Below are 20,414 nucleotides of genomic sequence, written 5' to 3' on the forward strand. Positions count from 1 at the left end.
GGAAAAAAACCTCTCCAAATTTTGGTGTCCAGATCTTGGGATACAGCAACATGAGGAAGAGAAGAAGGAAAGAAATGGGTCTCATGGACACAAGAAAGATATGAACTGAGACTTGAAGACCATGGAGAGAGATAATTCAGGAATTACCCCGCCAGAGGAAACAGCAAGGAGGGCACGCAGCCACCACCCGTTGTGCACCGGCAAAGGCCACACGAGCCAAGCAGAAGCAGCAAGGAACGGCCTCGTCCACCCTCACACCTTCCTGTAAGCAACCAGACATGACACAGGCTGAAATGATAACTGAAGTAGGGAAATAATATGACATTTATGTTGTTGGATTGACTTTGCAGACCTGGGTAACTATTTAGAGGATAACAATATGCAATATAGTAACAATTGTGGATTTCCTACTGTCCTATCACTGTTTTGTTTTGCTTTGTTTTGTTTTGTTTTACTGTTCTATTTTACTCCCTTTAAAAATAATCATAATAAAAAAATCACACATCTAGTGAATGGCTACATGAAGGTCTGCCTGGCTCATAGGTCACTTCTTCAAAAAGCAGGGTCTGGGACCAGGTTCTTTCTATTTGTGGCTCCACCATCTCCCATGGCCCGTCCTCCACTGGATCTAGCTGGTAGATACTGGAAGAGAGGGAAGCATACAAAGTTGGGCCTTAAATGCCAGATCCATTTTGTAATCGGGGATTGCAAGGAAAACAATTTTATTATAGGACACATAATTTATATTATTATTTATAATGGTCACCCAAGAAGTCAAATATAAGGAAAGTGCAGGAAATCTGTCCACCTACTAAAGACCTAGAGAATCCAGCCAAGGGCCTGGATCCCATGGCAATGTCCTGCATGAGTTCAGCTGAAGACCTAGAGCCCATGACAGTGGCTCCTGTGAGTCCAGCTGGAGGCCTAGAGCCCACAGCAATGACTCATGCAAGTCTATTTCACGGATCTGTGCTGGGAAGGCCCAGAGGTCAGCAGTGGAAGCTAGACAGTCTGTGCCGGTGGGATGGAGGATCTGTGCTAGTGGGCTGAGGGTTCTGCACTGGAGCCAAGAAGTGAAGAACTCCCCCCAAAAGTGCCATGGCCATCATAACAACAATGAGGTCCCAAATTCCTCTGATGTTGAGAACAGTTGAGTTCGTATCAGGAAGCCAGCATGACAAGTTTCTCCTAGAGATTGAGCAGCACACCATCTTCTCATCCAGAGCCAGAAAGTGATGCTCAGTGTAAGGACCAGAGCTCCCTCAAAGTGAGCTGCAGCCATTCTCAGCAACAACAAGATCCTGAGCTCCTCTGATGATGAGAACAGCCAAGTTCATGTCAGGAAAGAAGCTAGACAAGCCCCTCCAGGAGAACTAACAGCACCAAACAACAACAACACAACTTTTCCCCTCCAAGTCTCTTTTTTATTTTGGCACCAATCCTCAGGTGGGCCATCTGCAGTCAGCACCATGCTGATTCAGTTTAGCTGGTGTTAAGTTGACCGCCAGTCAAGTTAGGACTGCCAGTCCATCACAACATGCAAGCATACATCACTTCTGCCCACTGAGGCTAAGAATATAATCCAGCTATAGGAAGGAGGAAATGATTTGGTAAATTCCTGGCTGGGTTCTGTTCATACCGCGAGATCCAAAGTGTGACAGTGACAGTGGGTGTCTGGGATAATTGGAGGAAGAAGTCATTAGAAACAAGTTCCAGGCACTGAGTAGTCAGAATACCGGTGGGCCATCCCCATGGACTTCATCCAAGAAGACCTTGGACTTCGGGGTGTGGAGCCTGCCCATGAGTCAGGTGCCTTAGTCCTTATGAGTGAGAAGGAAGGATTATGTGGCCAGGGAGAAGACTGCAGTGAAGGGGGACAGGCAGCAGAGCTTAGGAACATGTCTGTGTGGAGCAGGGGCTTTGCAAGAATGGTGAGAAACAGCTTGCCCTACCTGTCACACATGGAGTGAGAGAACCAGCAGCCTCCAGGCAGGGGTGCCACAGAGAAGCCAGCATGGGTTCGCCAAGGCAGTGCCCACTCACCAGCCAGCCCCTCCAGCAGTGTGACAGGGCACACGGAGCAGGTCAGCTTTCTCCTGACAGTCACCTGAGTTCCCAGTGCAGGCCTCACCTACCCAGGAGTCTGCACCCACACTGACAGCAATCACAGACACAGCCCTGGGGCTCAGACAGACTCAGGTTCAAGTCTCAGTGCTGTGCTTGGAGTCGCTTTCTCCTCTAAATTTGCTCATACATGAAAATGGGACTGTGGTGTGCACAGAGCCTTTATGAATGTCATCGCCACTTGCACCATTGTCATCAGCTTGGAAAGCACACGCCATTATCCACATTTCAGAAATGAGAACACGAGCTGTAGAAAAACAACGTGACTTCAAAATTTCGCAACCAAGGGTCTTCAAGGGCTCCCACAGCCTGGAAAGTGAGAGTCCTCCCCATGTGCCTCTGTTCCTTTTCCCTCCTCCACTCCCCCTATCACCCTGCTTGATGTCTTCTGTTCTACCCGGTGGCCCTCTCAGGAGGAATTAAGTGAGCAGGAAGGTCTGTGGAAAGCAGCTGACATCAGTCACTCCAAGAAAGAGAGGAGCACAGTATAACACAGGTGGCCTGGGGCCAAACCCTAGCTCTGCCCCTTCTCTGGTATGCAACCTTTGCCGAGTCCCTCAGTTTTGTACTCTGTGCAGTGGGGGTATGATTTCTCTTATGTGAGGTGGGAATGAAGATTAGAACAAACTGATCCACAAGTCACCTGGTGCAGAGCCGGGCTCAGGTGATGGGCCTCTCCCTTTTCACCCAAGAATTAGCAGCTCTACCTGTGGGCTGGTGTCCAGCTAGGCTTCCACACCCGGCTTGGTGGTTCTTGTTCATGTCACACAGGCAGTGAGCCGGTATGGGAGGCTTGCCTAGTGCCCCAGTGGAAACCAGTTTGGGAACAATTCCATTCCTGGTCTGTTCTGGAGGTCAGGTGCCTGCCATCTTTCCCCAGCCCTTGCTCTCTGAGTGGAAGTCTCTGCTTTCCTTCCTGGATAGAGAACCAGGGTGGTCTCAGAGGGTAGTGTCTGTGACTCAAACATTTGGGGCCACTCACTGAGAACAGAGCCAGGCTTGGCTACCCTGGCACCTGTCCCCAAGGTGCATCAGCATCTCACAGAAAAGCAAGCGAGCCTCCCCATCCAAGGAGTGGCTAAGTCAGTAACTCCTGTGCTGCCCCTTGGACCCACAGAGGGGAGAGACTGAAACCTCTGGGTCCTGTCTGCCTCTTGCAGATCACCTCACCACCCTGCCCCATGTGCAGAAATACTTGAAGTCTGTCCGCTATATTGAAGAGCTCCAGAAGTTTGTGGAAGATGACAACTACAAGTAAGTCCCCCAACTCCTGAGTTACGTGTGCCCGCCTACTGCTCAAATCCCTTCACACGCCTGGTTCTTGTTGCCATCCATGCCCTAGCACCCACAGCACTGCATGCAAGTGAGATCTCCCTCCCCTTCCACCCCACATTGGTGCTGTCTGCCCATCCCCCCATATCTACCTCCATCCCAGTCCCTTGCACCCTTGATTTGAGGAAGGTACATTCACTTCTCACTGCAGCTTCCCATGCAGCCTGAGGGTGGGGTTGGGGGGGTGTTCCCCAGCTGTGCATGGTGCTAGCTTGGCACTTTAGTTCTTGTAAGCAGTTCCCTCACATGTGGCGCTGGGTAGGACAGCTCTCTGGCCATCTTTAGGTCAATGAGCAGAGTTCTGCAAGCTCCAATTTCATGGATGGAAGAAGAGACAATCCCCTGTGGCTCTCAGCTCCCTGTAGGACTCACACTGGCAACGTCCTGGCAACAGCACTGTGCAAACCCTTTGGGGAGACTTACTGCTCAAAAAGACCTCTCAGCCTTCGGCTCATCATGTATCTACCCTGCGCCAGGTTTTGGTTCTTTCCCCTTTGGTAGCACCTGGGAATGTATCCAGTCTTCCTGTATTTGGAGATAGATTTCTTATGTCAGCGTTGTCTGCCACAATGGGCTGGATGTCTTCTTGGCTTATTTTGAATTTGAGGTCCACTAAGAGCCTCAGTACTTTTTCATATAAGTTGATTTCAAGGCTACTCTCAGCCACCTTGTAATTGATCATTTACTACCTAAAAAATGTCAACTCTATAGATATTCTTTTAAACTGTATCTTACTGGTTGCTTTCAGTATACCATGATTTCTTTGAATGTTGTTATCTAGTATGTGTTTTAAAAGTTTTTTCCGCTTTTGGATTTACTAATTTGATCTTCCTATTTGGTATTCATCTAAGTCAGTAAAACTTTAAAGACCTGTGGCCACTAGAGCCACTCACCAGGATCTTGGTAGTGGCTGTTCAAACACCTCCCTTCTCTCAGTCAGCTCTGCAGGAATGGACTGCAGCCCTGGCTGGATACCAGAGCCCCCAGGGCACCTTCTCATCATCCAGATGTCTTGGCAGAGCCTGAAGATTTGTCTTTTTTCAGAAATCTCTGTGTGTTTCTAATGATTGTTGGAAGTATAGACATAATGTCATATTATTATAAAATAATTTGTCAAAATAAAAAATATGAGATTGTGATCTGTTATATAATAGTAGCAGGAAAAGAAGCCCACATATTACCATTAAAATTACGTTTATTACAAACTGAGATCATTTTATTTACAAAGCATTTGCTATTCCTGAAAAGAGTAGCCTAAAGTACAAAGTTATTCCCACTTAGGTTTTATTTTCCATCCCTTTGCCAAGCTTTTGCTTAAAGAGACAGTACTTTTTCATTAGCACTAATGTGCTTTAAGGAGAAAAATGATCTATAAATACTGACCATGAAGCAATCCTTAGACAAGTGACAGGTCGTAATTACTCCTTCCATTCTGAAGGATATCAAGCACTTCTAAGACTCCACGCTAAAGGACATCAGCCTGGAGTTTACAAAAGGCCTTTGTTGTGGATGAAGGGGTGTGTGTGTGTGTGCGCGTGTGTGTGCGTGTGGTGTGTGTATTGCATTCTCACCAGCCCTAACCTCTGTAGAACATGAAGGACTCCATTCCTGGGGGGGATCCTCATTCTGAATGGCAAGAAAAAGAAACAGGCAGGCTCTGTGATTGTGCAGGGGGAGCTTCTCTCCGCAGCCCGCTCACACCTGGAGACTGGCTCCTCACCCCCACGAATGCAGCAGCTTTGCTGGGACACTGATGACACTGTATTCCTAACACCTGCTCCCATCTGCTTTGAAATATTGCACCAAGAGGCTTATTTCTTGGCCTTTAGTCTAAGTTATTGATATGAGAAAAAGGACCCAAATTCCCACCACCTAGAAAGCTGATCATTAGCATTAAGTGAGCATAATTTTGGACATTTTTCAGTGCATAAAACATACATAGAGAAGGATGACTAGCTGAATGTATGCAAGGATGGAATTTATTAAAATTGGGTCTTACAGTGCTTGCTATTTTTACTTAAAAGTATTTTAGTTCAACTAGAAAAAGGAACAAATAAAAGCTAAAGAATTTCTGTTCTTTAAATAAATATTTCTTTGCTACAAGAGATATTATTTCCCCCAAAGAGCCTCCTAAGATTCATAAAAGGGCTCAGGAAAAACATGGAGCGTCTGAGTCAGGAAGTTTGCTGTAAGTACATTTCTGCTGTGGACGGTATCAGCTGGCTCTGGTTATAAAAGATGAGACTATTACCACGGCTCCCTGCTTCACCTCTGCCTTGCCCTCCTCTGGTTTTTTGTTAGCTTTGTTATTATTGGACCACATAACCCAAGTTTATAACATAAACATCATGTTCGGGAATCATAATTCCTACTGTTTAGTATTTTTAAACGGATACAATTCTTACCACCTGTTGTTCCTCCTCAGCATCTCCTGGAGTCCTTATTCTAAATCAATCCCTTACTCAGCTGGATTTCATCAGGAGCAGGCTCTCCCCAACCCCCTCCCTGGGCCTGTCTTGCCTGAGTCCCCCATGGAAGCAGCCACATTCATGAGGCCTAGCCTTGCTAGCAGCTCACCTCAGCTCTCTCCCAGGCCTGCAGACCTGGGCTGTTGCCCACTGGCATTGGGTGCTGCTCTAGTGAAGGCCGAAGCCAGTCAGTTTCCCCCTCTGAAAGTGGGTTGTTTGGTCTGCTTGGTGGGTGAAGGGTTCCTCTCAAAAGCTCAAGCAGGGAAGTCTTCACTAGAAGTCCTGCCCCAGTCCCTCCCTTTGCTGCCAGCAGTGCCATTGGCTTGTAGCTTTGACATCTCCTGACCGTTTCTTGGCTTCTGTCTTCAGGCAGGCATGTGCTGGGGACTTTCTGTCCTCCTCGCCCATTAGTTCCTTTCTAACAACTGTAGTCACCTCCTCATCCTCAGCAGTGTTTGGTGATCTGTTTTCACTTAGGTATTCAGCCAGCCCTGTCCGTTAGAGTCTGTGATTTGGGGTACCCACCCCCAACCTCCTTACTGGCCTCAGTCTCCTGCTTCATTTTATCCTTCTGTTTCATCATCTCACTTTTCAGATTTGGTTGTGTTTCACCCATGTTCCTCATAAGTTATTCCTCCATTCAAAACACTGGGGAGAATTTTCTCCACTCCCAGACCATTTCATGGGTTGGGTGCAGGCACAGCCCTCTCCCCCTTTCTCTGTCCTCCTTTTGGGAGAGGAGGTGTGCTGTGCCACTGGATCATTTCTTTTTATCTTGTTCCCATTTAGGAGGCTCTGTCTGGATGCTCCATGGCTCTTACACAGGCAGGAAGGCGTCTGGCCATCCTTCCATGTGTGGAGAGGTCTGCTTTCTCCTCCTGCTGCTGGGAGACCCAAGAGTTTTTGGATTTCCCTTCTTGTGTAATGTGGGGGAGTAGAAGGCTGGAGTCAGTAGACCCAGGAAGAGAGCTGTCTGCTTCATGCATGTGGACTCGGGTTTCCTTCACCTTGCTGGGGACTGTCTCTCCTTCCAGAAAGGACTATCCTTCATTCCCAGTCTTGCCCATGAAACCTTTATTTACGTCAGAGTGACCCTGCTCTGCCACTTGCTAGCCATGTGGATTTGGGGAAGGAAGTTACTATTCCTCAGTCTCCTCATTGATAAAATGCACCTAGTTTATAGCCTCATCAGCCAAATTAACACATCCTGCTCAGTAAACCATGGGCCTGGTTACTCACCATTGGTTCTTCAGTATGGAAACGCCTTGGAGGCCTCCAGGGAGGTGACTGTGCTGGGGGCCAGATCTCACGGCACTGCAGGGTTCTCTGACTTCTGCCGCCAGCAACAGCTGTCCCTTTCCAGCCTGACCATGCATCTGTCAGTTCGCCTGTGATAAGCCACTACCCATCTGATCTTGTGACTTTTGTTTTCAGATTGTCGCTCAGAATAGAACCAGGAAGCAGCTCTCCAAGACTAGTCTCTTCCAAGGAAGACCTTGCAGGTATTGTAGCCACCTCAAGTGGGAGCAAAGCCAGGAATAACCCTGGGCAGGCCTTGCCCATGGAGCTAAAGGGCACAGCTGAGTGTGCAGCACAGCAACTCAGCTCTCCCTGCTCATGGCTCCTGTGCCCACCTGCCAGGCTCCTAATCTTGTAGGACCTCTGCAAGATACCTCAATTCTGGGGCTCCCTAGAGCAACCTGGGACAGAACAACCCCAAAAACACAAGATTAGAGCCCCAAGGTGGGAACAAAATGAAATATAGAAATCCCGAGTCTCCGGACCACTTGGACCCTTATAAATCAGGGGTGCACCAGACTGGAGCATGTGTGCCACCAATATGTGCACAGGATGCCTGAAATATTTGGTGCCACTAGATCCAAGGAGCTCATCTTCCTGGATTTATTCTCCTGTTGAGGAAACACACATACACATGCTCCATAATGGCAAGGACTCAGTCTCTACAGTCAAGCCCAAGCTCTGCCATTTCCAAGCTCTCATCTGTAGAATGGAGCTAAAGCCCTTGCAGGGTGGCTGCAATTACCTGGTGAGTTCCAGCCTGGAGAGTGCTCCACCCACATTGTGAAAGTGGCACATTGTGAAAGTGTGCTTGGTGTTACTACCATCATCACTCTCGTCATGGCTGCTCTATTGGTTGTCCAGCCCACTCTCAGTGACCAGGGCTGACCTCTACTGCTGGCAGGAGGGTGGGGTGGGGACAACAGTACCTCCTCCTGACTTGAGCTCTAGTCGAATCAACCTGGATCAGGCCACTTTAGATAAGTGTCTTTATCCTCCACCCCAGGCCTCAATTTTCTTATCTACAAAATGGAGATAATAAAAGCAACATCCCAGCAATGTTAAAATGTCAAAAATGAGTGCTATTGGGAGGATGCCCAGCACAGCATGGCACATGCAGTGACTAGAAGGGGTGAAAAGCTGCTGCCCTGGGCCTGCCCAAGCCCTTCTCTATACTTCCATGCTAGCACGTGTCCTGGTAGGCAAGGACCACAGAGCCTGCAGTAGGCCATGCTGCAGCCTGCTGCAAGCCCCACCCTCAAAGCCTCTGTCCTGCCCTGAATTCACTCCTTCCCCTTGTCTCTTCCACTTCTGCTAGCTGTGTCTTGCAAGCTGGACCCTGCGCTGTTACCCTGGGGCTCATCTGGTAACTTGGAGAGTGAAATGCATCTGTCTTCAGAGCCTTAGGAGATGCTGTTGTCCTAATTTAAGACAGAATCAAGTTTGTGTTGAGCAGCTTGGTTTCTATGAGGCTTCCCTGAGTGCAGTGTTGAAATGTCCTCCACTGTCTCTATACCTGCTGCCTTTTCCTGACAGATGGCCAGTAGCAAGGGAACACTTTGGTACTGATCCAGTCTCTACCTTCCCATCTTAGACCTGTTCTAGGATCCTCCCCTAGCAACTTATTCCTCCAAAATGCCCAGTACTTCACACTCCACCTGCAGAGTGGGCACAACACACACACCTCAACCGTGGGGCTGTTGTGGAAACTTACTGGGACCACGTGCCTACAGCAAGTGGAGCCTGACCCGGAACACCCCCGTCAGGCACAGCTTTGTCATGATGGTACTGTGATTCTCAGTATTATGATTCATCCTCTGTCCCTGGTTCAGCCTTCAGGTTTTAGCTAAATGTCACTGTCTCATAAAGCATTTCTGCCAGCCCCAGACCTAATCAGGCTCCATTTTACAGGGGCTGGCAAGCTCTGGGCCATGTTCAGCTCTGGGCCATGTTCCTGTATAGGATGGAACACAGCCGCCCGCCCACTGCTATACTGTCTGTGTTTTCTTTCACTCTGCAATAGCAAGGTTGAACGATTGGGATGCAACCAGGGTTCTGAAATGCCTAAGAATACTGTCAGGCCTCTGACAGAGATGTGCTGACCCCTGTATGACAGCTTCCTTCCACCAGTGCTCTGTGCCACTCGTGCCTGCATGCATGGTACATCCCTCCCACTAGCTGCATGCTCACATGCCTTGAGTCTGTCTTCCCACCAAAATAAGGGCTCCTGAGAGATGGGTCCACTGTGGAATTCCTAAAGCCCAGTATGTAGGGGCTCTGGACAAAGGACTGTGGTCACCTGCCTTGCCCCTTGGCCCTGTGCCCCAAGCACCTGCTGGGCCTTGTGGGCACCTGTTCTTGGAGGCAGCTTCAGCATGGGCTGACTGCTGACTCTGCATAGCCTTCAGGAGAAGTGCTGATGCCAGCAGCTTTCTACACAGTGGCGTAAGCCCCAGCTCACAGGAGTATTTTCCACCAACTTTCAAATCCCTGGCTTCAGCCTTGCAAGCAGGAGGTTAAGATTCGCTTAGATAGCCAGAGGTCTGGGGAGTGTCTGAAGAGCTCAGACATTCTTAGAGGCCCTGGCTTCCTGCTTGCAGCCCCAGAGGACAGAGAGGGGGGTGCTGTTTCAGCCTTGGATCATCAGGGTACTCTAGAGAATAGGACCAGAAGGGCAGGACCAGAGGGGCAGCTCAAGGGAGCTTTTCTGGGTCTGGCAGTCAGACTGAGCCACGTGGCAAGAGCTGAACCAGAGTCAGGGACAGGAATGTGCCTCTTGCAGTCCTAGGAATGGGAGGAACGCAGCCTCCCTCACTCCTCTGGAGGCGGGTTTAGGTTCCAGTGTGGGGTTCTTTACACAGCCACATATACCACACCTGCCAAGGAAAAGCCCCGTGGTGTGCTCTTTTGTTCACTCAAGGCTTGCGTGCTATGGGCCCACAATGGCCAAGCACTTGCAAGGAGCCAGGCGCTCAGCACAAGTAAGGCAAGACCCCAGCCTCCTGGAGCATGCATCTTACAGTGGGAGAGGTGGACCGTGTGCAGAGCCGAAAGGAGGCCCACAGGAGTGAACCGAGGGGGCCAGGGGACTCTGCCTCTTCTCTACCCGGCTCCCCTGCCTCTGGGACCAGGAGGCCTTGACCCTGACACTGAGAGCAGCTGTGGTCTCATGGGCTTGAATCTCTCTTGAGTAACATCAGAAGCGGGGTCCAAGCTGTGGCTGTGTGGTCTCTGGGATGGCTTCCGTACCCTGAAGAGAGCTGCCCCCATTTTCCACCCTAGGGAATGGCTATGTGGGCAGGTTTGCCCCTAACAAAATACACTGTGAGAAAGGAAATGGAGAAACCTCAGCTTCTGAGTGTGAATAAAAAAGCCCAATAATGCCATGTTTTCATCCCCTACCCCCGCCCCGTGTAATGTTTAGTTCATGTAAGTGAACTAGAATTTTCCTGGAGAAAAAAAACGTACAGAACAATGACCCCCTAGAGAGGGCAAATAATGTTTGTATCCCTTGAATTGGCGGGAACATTTCCAAATTTTGCCAGCCCCATCCCCACATGGCTTCCCCAGTGGACAGAGTTCCCTCAAGATTCCTGGGTGGCAAGTCAAATCCAGGAGACTCAGCCTGGGCCGCTCCTCTCTGCACATACTCTCAGGACCACACTCAGACGTGCCTTGCTGTCTCCCTGTTTCATTGCCTTGTAGCAAGAGTCCTGCTCTGGGTTCAGACAGACCTGAGTTCAAACAGAACCCAGCTCCAGCACCTCTGAGCTGTACAACCCCCGGCAGTGAGCTTGGTCCCTTGGAGCCTCAGTTTCCCTGTTAACAGCAATGTTTTCTGCAGGCTCTCACCCCAGGCCTCTGGGAGCATTCCCTGAGGTGGTGCCAGAAGACCTGCTCATGGGTTTGCACTACTAGCCTCTTGGGGGTTAGCTCCGGGCTCTCCCAGCAGACTCTGATGTTGTCCATATGGGCAACAGGGTGAGGCAGCTGCCCAACCATAGGAAAGCAAGCCTGAGGGGCTGTCTGGGCTCCTGCTCACTTACTTACTACTATGGCAGGTACGGCTGCCTCGTAATATGGCCACCTCAGGACCAGCAAGATTCTGCATGGCAGCTAGCTGTCCCCCAGAGGAAATGTCCAAGAAGGGCAAAAAAGAAGCTATATTTTAGCCTTCGAAGTCATACAGCCTTACCTTGGCCTCCCCCAGTGAATCAGGAAGCCACAGGGCCAGCCAAGGTCCAAGACAGAGCAGGAGGGACTTTGTGGGCACATTTTAATAGCACCACTCCAGCCAGTGACAGGAGGAAAACAGGCTGAGAGATGGGATGCATCATCATCCTCTTCCTCATCCTCAGCATCAAAGCAACTTTTGCTAAACACAGACTGTGCCAAGCACCATCCCAAGCCTTGCCTTGGCCTCCTCTGTGCCCTGACCCCAACCTAGTGAGGGGGCCCTGTCACACCTGTTCTGCAGGTGAAGGCACCTAGCACGTGCCCAGCCTCATGCAGGAAGGAAGTAGCAGAGCCACCTGCTGAGTGCAGAAATTTGCCCACCTCCAATGCGAATAGGGGGCCAGTGAGAGCCCAGGGCACTCTAAGATCTGTCCTGGCTGCCCTGTGTACCTATGCAGTGTAAGTTAGCCTTTGCCCTGAGTGATATCCTGTCATGTCCTGCTTTCCTACAGACACTTTGAATCACACGCTGTCCCCACTGGTCCTCAGATGCTAGTTCCAGGTAAGAAGTAAAACTCCAAACCTGATATGTGTTAAATCACCTCACCTCACCCTTCCAGGCCTGGCTGCTTATGGCAAGAGAGCAAGTGTGGCCTTTATGCTCCCTTAGCATTTCTCCACGTCCCTGATATGCTGCCACCGCCCAGGGTGGGACACAGTCTCACACTGGTTGCTGCTCTCTTGGGGCATGGTGCAGTCAGTACCACTGTGCTTCCTTTCCTGGGCACTTGCAGGTGTGCGTCAGAGTTTCTATGAAGTCCTCAGCCCAGCAGATGCAGGTCCATTCCAGGGGCTTCCATGGTTCCTTCTGCAGCCCCTCAGAGTCGATTGCCTACTACTAGCTGCTGCTCAGAGCCCCTCAAGCCCTTAAGTCCATGCCAGATCACCTCACAGGCGCCACCTTGTTCCATGGGAGGCCTTACCCACCCTCACCACCACAGACCTGTGAATGCAGTTGGCTCTTGTGGCTACCACTGTCCTCTGACTGTGGCCATCTTGCATCCCAGGCCTGAACAAAATACCAGAAGTCCCTTGTGTAGCCTGCCACTGTATAGGTTCCTTCAGCCCCACCAAGGGCTCTCTGCTTGCAGAGGAGGAGAGCAGCCATAGACAAAAGGAAAGGAGGGCCTCTCCTCACAGTCCTCCCTCCAGAAACCTTTTCTGTCTTCCAAGTGGTAAAAGGGCTCCCTCCTCCAGGGCCAGAAAGCCAGTCACATGAAGGCCAGGCAAAGGAGGCAAAACTCTCACTGCTTCCGTCCAACCGAGCTGCCCTGCTGTGGCCTCTCTCCTCACAGCTCCCTGTGGCCTGGGAGTGCAGCTTCAGTCGTGAAGGGGGTCCATGGCATGCTTGACCCAGTCAAAGAACAGTCAGGTGCCATTTTCCAGAAGGAAATGAACCATAGCCTGTGTGTGGTATGGGAGATAGATCTTGGCCAGCAGAGGGCCTATGAGAGTTGCATATGGGAGAATCTGAGAATGTGTGTGAACTTGAAAGTGACTGACTCCTGGCTCCCTGGGAAAACTGGCTGTGAAGGGTTTTTGCAAACATGAACAGACTTTCTGTGCAGACCCGCCCCTCTCATGTCCCTGAGAGGCAGACCCAGAAGGGTCCAAGTCTCCAGACTGGGAACAGGGCTCCTGCACAGGCGCTCCCAGTTGGTGCAAAAGCCCACCTTGCATTCTAGAGGCTCAAGCGGCACTGGTGGGAACTCCAGGAGACACAGTCCTCATACCCACCCCTCGAGCACCATGAGAGGCTTTGTCAGGAGGAGGGGACAGGCTGTGAACCCCTGCCTCAGCCCAGGCAGAGGCAGGGTGGAACGCAAATCTCATGACTGCATTGAGCAGTTTCCCCTCTGCCACAGCTGCCTCCCATTAATTTCTGATGTGTGAGACCTGTTCCCTGTGAGCAGACCAAAATAGGGCAGTGCCAGTCCAGAGCAGGGCTCAGAGGCAGGAGAAATCTGTAGGAACAAGCTCCCAGATGGGCGGTGTACCCTTTTTAGCAGCCATGAGTGCCACAGCCATCTATCCAGGGACCTCCAGACATTCCATGATGGATTTCATATGTCCTCCCCCAGCCCCCACAACCCACTCCCTGAGTGCACACCACCTTGGCACAATGGGTTACTCCAAGACCCCTCCCTTCCCACCCTGCATCCACACAGCCCATGGGCTCAGGTCTCCGCCACAAGCAGGTGCTCTCAAGCAACAGGGAGCTTCCCAGGGTGCCCTTCTGAGTGCATCACTGTGCTTTCTCCTCACGAAACTCCGGGTCCTCAGAGGCCACCAAGCCTTTACATATGCTGTTGCTTCTGCCTGTCACTGTCCATGCTGGAGCTGACATACCAGCTGGGATGTCAGACATCCCAGAAGTCCCCTCTGAGTCTCCCTCCGGGTTCTCAGCTGCACTGTACGCAGAGATCTCTGGCTCAGAGGCTGCTCAACCTGGGCCAGTTCCTGAGCTTCCCAACTGCAAGCTCCACATCATGAAACTGAAATGGCCACACGTTCTGCATGGCGATGGTACCATGAGCCTTAAATAAGAGTACAGGGATAGCACACCTTATAGATACTCACTGAAGGTTAGCAGTTTTTGTCACCATCGGTATTGGTGGGCTCACACCACTCAGGCAGCTGCCGTAGTGATCACTGTCATCCCCTGTCAAAGCTTGTGCCTCTCCTGGGAGCAGATGCCTGGCTATCCTATGAGCCCCGTGAAGACAGACCATCATCTCTCAATCCCATACTATGGCGCCAGCACCAACATGGCCTCGTGCACAGGGTGCAGTAAACATTTGAGACAGGAGGAGGGAGGCTGGAGATAGCACCCCCATTGCTGTTCTGCAGATGCAGACTTAGGCTCAGAGGCTGGGGCCACTCAGTCTGTAAGTGCAGACACAGGGGAGCCAGGCCCATCTGCCTTCAGGGCTGCAGTCCTTTGCCATGCTTGTTCATCAGGCTTGATAAAGACCCCTCCACGGCCATCATTAGAGGCCCAGTGCTTTTTACTCTTCCGGTCAGTGAGTGGTCTATTGGTCAGTATGTGGTTTCTTGAGAGAAAAGTAATGAAAACCAGATCTTTTTCAATATATCTTGTTCCCCACAGAGACTGTCAGTTCTCATATGTTCCAATAAAACTGCTAAAGAAACAGCCACTTAAAGCACTTTAAAGATTATTCATGGAAAAATTATGCAGAGGAAAAATACAGCAATCCTCTGAGATAGTCAAGCCCCATGGTCAGTTTTTCCAGCTGTCCATGCCATATCAGGCGGGCAGTAGGGACTGCACTCTGGCCAGGGTCCCAGCACATTAGCACCACCCCACCCACCCTGCCCCTGCCCAAGGATATGATAAACTTGCCAGCTGCCCAATTCTGACACAGCCCCAGAAGACACGTGTCCCTGGCAGTCACGTGGGGGCCACCCCAGGCTTGGCCAGCAAGAACCTGAGGCATTTCAGTAGCTGAGGGTGTCACTTACTGGCAGAGAGGTCCCTCATCTGGGTCCCAGCTGAATGGAAATTCTTCTACTTCTGCATCAGACCCAGCTGTTGGTCAACAATGCAGAAGGCGGGGGAGGGGGCTGGGAGAGAAGCGTCAGCTCTGACACTGGGCCCTGGGGCCCTACCCTCTCCCCCTAGCTGGCCCAGGGGCATTTGAGGTCAGACAAACCTCCCAAGGGTCCAAAGCACAAAGGAGAGGGGGCCCATCCTAGCCTAGTCCTGGAGGAAGAATAGAGGGCTCAAGAAAGAGACCAATGGGCTTGCAAGGACCCAAATTGGAAAGCAGAGACGGGGCAGGCAGGCTTGCTGTGTGTGGGAGGCAAGTGGGACAAGGAACAGCCCGCAGAGGAGCAGCACCCTCCCGTGTGGCCCTGGTGTGCTCTAAAGAGGCCATGATGAGCCCATGAGCTAAGACACGAAGTGTTTTACCAGTCTGGCTCCCAGTTGGTGCAAAATGAATGGTAGGCCTCTTCCCCTTCCCTTTCTCAATTGTAGCCTTTGGACCTACCTAAATGCAGGTTTCCCAGAGGAGCTGTCTCCTGCTTGCTGATCCTACACATATGGTCTCTCCCTGTCCCTTCCTCTTGTGTCCAGTGTCCAAGCTCTGAACCACTGGGTGCCTCCCTTGCCAGCCAAGGAGTGCTGCTGAACACCCTCCTCCAGCACTCTGCACATATGCAAGCTGGCCCTCTAAGAAACTGGGACTACTAAGAGTGCGTGCCTCAACTATTACAGCGAGAGCGAGGCAAACAGCAGGCACCAAGTGTGCAGTGCTGAATCCTCATTATTTCTGCTGTAACTCCAGGACCCCTGGGCTTCTGCTTCAAATCACATGGGGAGGAGCAGTGCAATCTGACCTTTAGAAATCACTTTTCTGCACCAGGGTGGGAGCCTGAGTGACTCAGGCAGTGGGACTGTAATCCTCTTATATGGCTGCTGATAAACAAACCCGGTTCCACCCTCTGGATTCTTCCCCAGCAATAGTGAAAACCAAAACAAAGCAGGATGGTTTTCATTCTTTCTTTCCCTCTCTGGAGCAACTACATGGCCTGGCTGCCTGTAGCCCAGCCTGTAGCTCAGGTCTTCCCCAGGGCACCTGCCGAGCTGCCCAAATCCCCAGCAGCCAACATAGCAAGAACTGCCAGGGTTCTCTCCAGGTAGCACTGACAAGAATCAGAGCCTCAAACAAGCTTCCACTGTGCAAGGGGAAATGTGCACAGAGGACCATGCAGGTGCATTTCAGCCACCCTTCAGTTCCCAAAGTCCTGGCTCAGGGACTTTGCCTCTCTTACTGGATTGGTCTATGAGATCTTGCTTTCCACCTTAGCAGAACTGGGACCCCAGTGGGCTTACACAACCACCACCCCTGCTGTCAGCCTTGAGAATGGGTGATACAGGGTGGGGCGGGAGAGGGGCACTGATGAGCAGAGCACTGTGTAGCTCCTTTACACTCTGTCCCACCTGTGACAGCTGAGTGGGCATCTTACCCCAATCCCCAAGCCTCTCCCCACCCACACTCCTCTGATCCCTGCTCTGTTCTATCTCTCTCTCTCTCTGCTCTGTTCACAGGCCCCTCTGTGGGCTCCAGCTCAGCGCGCTTCCGCCGGAGACCCACCTGCCCCGATGCATCTGTGGCCGGCAGCCTTCCCACACCACCGGTCCCCCGACACAGGAAGAGTCACAGCCTGGGCAACAAGTGGGTGACGGAGCAGCCCTGCTCCTGGGCTTCTGACTTGGCATGGGCATGAATGAAGGACTGCTGGGAGCCCTCACCTGAGGCTGAGTCCCTTCCATACCCCTCCTGGGAGCTCTTGGTGCCCCTAGCTGGCATGCTGTCCTGAGCCTGGCATGAGTTGAGGAATCACTGAGAGCACTGGTAGCATCATCCATTCACCGTTCACTGAGGCTCCAGGCTCTGCAGCTCATGGAGATACAGAATGGATGAAGGAAAGGGAAGCAACAGGAGTTCTAGCAAATGCGCCCAGGCTCTGTTAGTAGCTTTCTTATGGAGAAACCCAGAGTCTAGGCCCAGTGGGTGCCAGGGAATGTTGCCAGGCCACCATTTGTTGTCTTGTGGCATCTGCACAGCAGTGAACCTGCTGGCTCACCCACCCCATAGGGCTGTTAGCTAGGGGTCAGGGCTAGATCTCAGTATGACTGGGGGCAGCCATGCCATAGCTCCTGGGCATTGGGTATGGACTCCTGAACAGATGGGTCCATCTCCCTCTCTCCATCCTTTCTTCCCTGCTTGCCTTCCTCCTTCCTCTCCGCCTGCCTGCCTGCCATCTCTAGTCACGCCCAAACCAGCCCTGGCTGGCCCTAAGGAGTTGAGGGCAGGAGGAAGAGAGACACTCTCTGAGTTCTCAGCACTCTTAGCCCTCCGCCTGCCCTGCCACACGCCCACGGGGCAGGAGCCCACTGAGAGGAGGCAGCGGTGTTATCACACGTGGGGTAAGATGAGTCTGGCGAGGGTCACAAGGCCATGTCCCTTGCGATGGTGAGGAGGTGTGGGACCAGGACTGGGCCAGGTGCACGCAGCTCCAGCCCTGCTGCAGCCTCGTCATTCACAAGCCTCATCTTCATCCTGGAAGCAGGCAGGGCAAGCAGCATTGTTTCCCATGAACGGGCGGAGAAACTGAGGCTCCACAAAAAGATGTGACTTGCCCAAGGTCACACCTCCAGAGAGGGCACAGCCTGGAAACCTGCATCCAGCAGTGCAGCCAAGATCGCTCCACGGCTAAGGAGCTGTGCCTTCTTTCTTCCTTTCCGTTTCCAGTATGATGTGTCAGTTGAGTGTAGTTGAGAGTAAAAGTGCGACATTCCCATCGGAGAAGGCCAGGCACCTTCTGGACGACAGTGTCCTAGAGTCGCGCAGTCCCCGCAGGGGCCTCACCCTCACCTCCTCCACCGTCACCAATGGACTCTCCCTAGGTAAGCGTCTCCAGCCTGCGCACCACAGGCAGGGGGCCTAGGCTCAGCATGTGCTCTGTGTCTGTCTCTGTCACAGTGCCACTGGGGGCCCTGGGGGATCCAGCGGCACCTTGCTCCTTGAGAGGTGGCTCCCTGCAGGTGTACAGTGGAGCTAGGAAGCCTTTGCTTCCTAGCCTTCTGGAATTGAGGACCCAGGGGGTTCTTATCTGAATTGTAGCCCCAGTGTTTCAGGCAGGGGAAGAGGCAGCCAGACATACACTTGAGTGTGAGCCCCCAAAGCCCAGCTGCTGCCACAATGGCATTTCTGCCTCAGGGGAGCCCTCACCCCAGGACCCCACAGCGCAAAGCAAGGAAAGCTTCTTGGCACAGTGACAGGGTGGCCACTGGGTCTTCACTGTGTACTTAATGCTGCAAAGCTAGAGGAGGGAGGATGGAAATGCGATCTTCAGGGATGAAATGACATCGATGAACATCAGCCAGAACAGTGCTTGTGTCAATGGAAGGAACAGAAGTTTGGCACAGGCCGAGAGGGAGGTGCCGAAGTTAGGGCTGAGGCTAGCCCTGAGCTCTGGTTACAGATCTGTCCCCCTGTGTCCCCAGGTCAGCTGAGGGCAGGTGGACACCAGTAGTGTTACTGAACTGATCAGACCAGTGCCCCTCTGATGGTACCCAGGTGCCTTCCCATGTGCCTGTGCTTCTGTTATTGGTGTGTCTGTGTGTCTGTCTGTTGCCTTTAGCAGGGAGTTCTCTCAGGTCTGGGGTGGGCAGGCAGATGCCATGCTGAGCTTAACCTGATGAGGACCGTAGGGTAGAGGGCCAGGAACATGGGGTAGGTGGGCAAGAGGAAAACAGGCAAAATCGCATGTACTAGTCTCAGAGACTGTGGGCTGTCAGCCCAGGAGACAGCCATCTCCCTCGCCTCTGAAAGTCTGCCTTCTGTCCTCAGGGGCCATCCTATGTGGATGCAGGCTGTGGTGTAGGATAGCCTTCACCAGTGCCTTCCAGGGCCTGCAGGAGCCATGGAAGAGCCTACTAGATTTCACATGTTGGGGAGAAGCTAGGTGGAACAGAAATGCAAAGGCTTCCTCCCCAAGACTTTGCTGTGTTGAATGTTATGAACACTCAAAGACTGTGGGGTCCCCCGATGGATCCTTTTTCCTTGGAATATGGTATTGGGAACAATGGGATTGGGATTCTGAGGAATGCACTCTGGGAAATACAAGCCCAAGAGTGCTTGGCTGGGCCCCGAGCATCTGTGTGACATTCAGGAAATTGTCTTCACTATGCCTGAGTCCAGGCCTGCTATTCCAGAGACAGAAAACAAGTCAGGTGCTGTGTGTCCAGCATCCAGATGCAGATCACAGAGTTGTTTGGTCCTGACTCTTCAAGTCAGAACTCACAGTGTTTTTCTGCTTGGGGCTGAAAAGCCCTAAGTAAGTTGCCACATGTGCACAGACCCCATTTGGAGCCAGACTGGTCTGTCCCCAGCACCTGTAATGAGGGCCACTGCTCAGAATGATCCAAGGGCCTAGGACTCCTCCTTATCCCTTCCCTATGCCAAGCCTTGCTTTTATTTCAGTCAAATAGCCCTGAAGCTTGAGCCTCTGCAGTCTAAAACAGTACAGAGGCAGGGCACACGGATGCTGAGTGACAGAAAAAAATCTCTCCTTGGATAGCTCCTAGAAGTAGGTGGCCTGGTCCAGTCGTCCTCTGTGCCTCCCTGGGCCAGGGCTGTGCCGGGACATTCTGGGACTTTCCAGAGGGCTCTGTCAAAGAGGGGCAGCCTAGCCTGGGGGCAGACGAAGTGTGTTCCAGCCTTGCTTCCCCTGAGCCAGCAGGGACAGTGGTGAATTCCCATCAAGCCAGGTAGGCCCAAGGTTCTAGGCCCCAGAGGCCTTCAGCAGGCAGTGGGAAGGGGCAGAGGACCCCTGGGAATGGTGGTACAGGACAGGCCTTTCTAACCCTCTAGAGCAAGGTCAGAAACAGTGGCAAAAACTTGAGTCATGTTGTCACCCACAGGGTCAGGAAGTTGTGAGCTCTTCAAGGCCACTGTGCTCACTGATCTGTGTTCCTTTTCCAGGCAGTAGTGAGAGCTCAGAGTTTAGTGAAGAGATGTCTTCAGGGCTGGAAAGGTGAGTGTGGCCTCAGCATGGCCTCATCCCACAGAGGTCTCAGGACCAAGGAGCTGGAGGCAGGCTCTGGGCACTGGCCTCAAGAAGGGTCCTGTGGCTCCTCAGCGTGGGCAGGAGCGTAGGACCGTGGGTGTCCAGGCCTCCGCATTGTGAGCAGCCTCACTTCTCTGCCTCACTTCAGTCAACTCAGGAGTGCTTCCTGGAGCAGATCTGGGAGCAGACTGGCTGTGCAGTGCAGGTTCTGGACAGCAGGACAACACCTGTTCTTCTGATGGACATGTGGCTCCACCTGGTGGGCTCTAAGAGTATTGCACCCACACTCCACCCTGCTGGGCACTGGTGGCAAAGGACTGGCACCACTGCCATGCAGCCTCAGGTTTGACTCCC

General features: G+C 52.1%; 1 protein-coding gene across 18 annotated transcripts in view; it reads left to right on the plus strand.

Annotated features, from left to right (window-relative positions):
* Positions 1–20,414, plus strand: part of Ralgps1 (Ral GEF with PH domain and SH3 binding motif 1) — a 266,014-nt gene that overhangs the window by 222,724 nt on the left and 22,876 nt on the right. For 13 of the 18 annotated variants that reach the window (XM_063227834.1, XM_063227863.1, XM_003470764.5 and 10 more), the window contains 5 exons: positions 3,285–3,378; positions 7,359–7,426; positions 16,534–16,660; positions 17,741–17,895; positions 19,976–20,027. In XM_063227834.1, coding sequence (XP_063083904.1) covers positions 3,285–3,378; positions 7,359–7,426; positions 16,534–16,660; positions 17,741–17,895; positions 19,976–20,027 — 496 coding nt within the window. The remainder of the gene's footprint in view (positions 1–3,284; positions 3,379–7,358; positions 7,427–16,533; positions 16,661–17,740; positions 17,896–19,975; positions 20,028–20,414) is intronic. The other 5 variants (XM_063227922.1, XM_063227927.1, XM_005004026.4 and 2 more) reach the window with 1 other exon arrangement.

The sequence above is a fragment of the Cavia porcellus genome, unplaced genomic scaffold, assembly GCF_034190915.1.
Source record: "Cavia porcellus strain 051 isolate PalLab524CR breed Dunkin Hartley unplaced genomic scaffold, mCavPor4.1 scaffold_1, whole genome shotgun sequence".
NCBI lineage: Eukaryota > Metazoa > Chordata > Mammalia > Rodentia > Caviidae > Cavia > Cavia porcellus.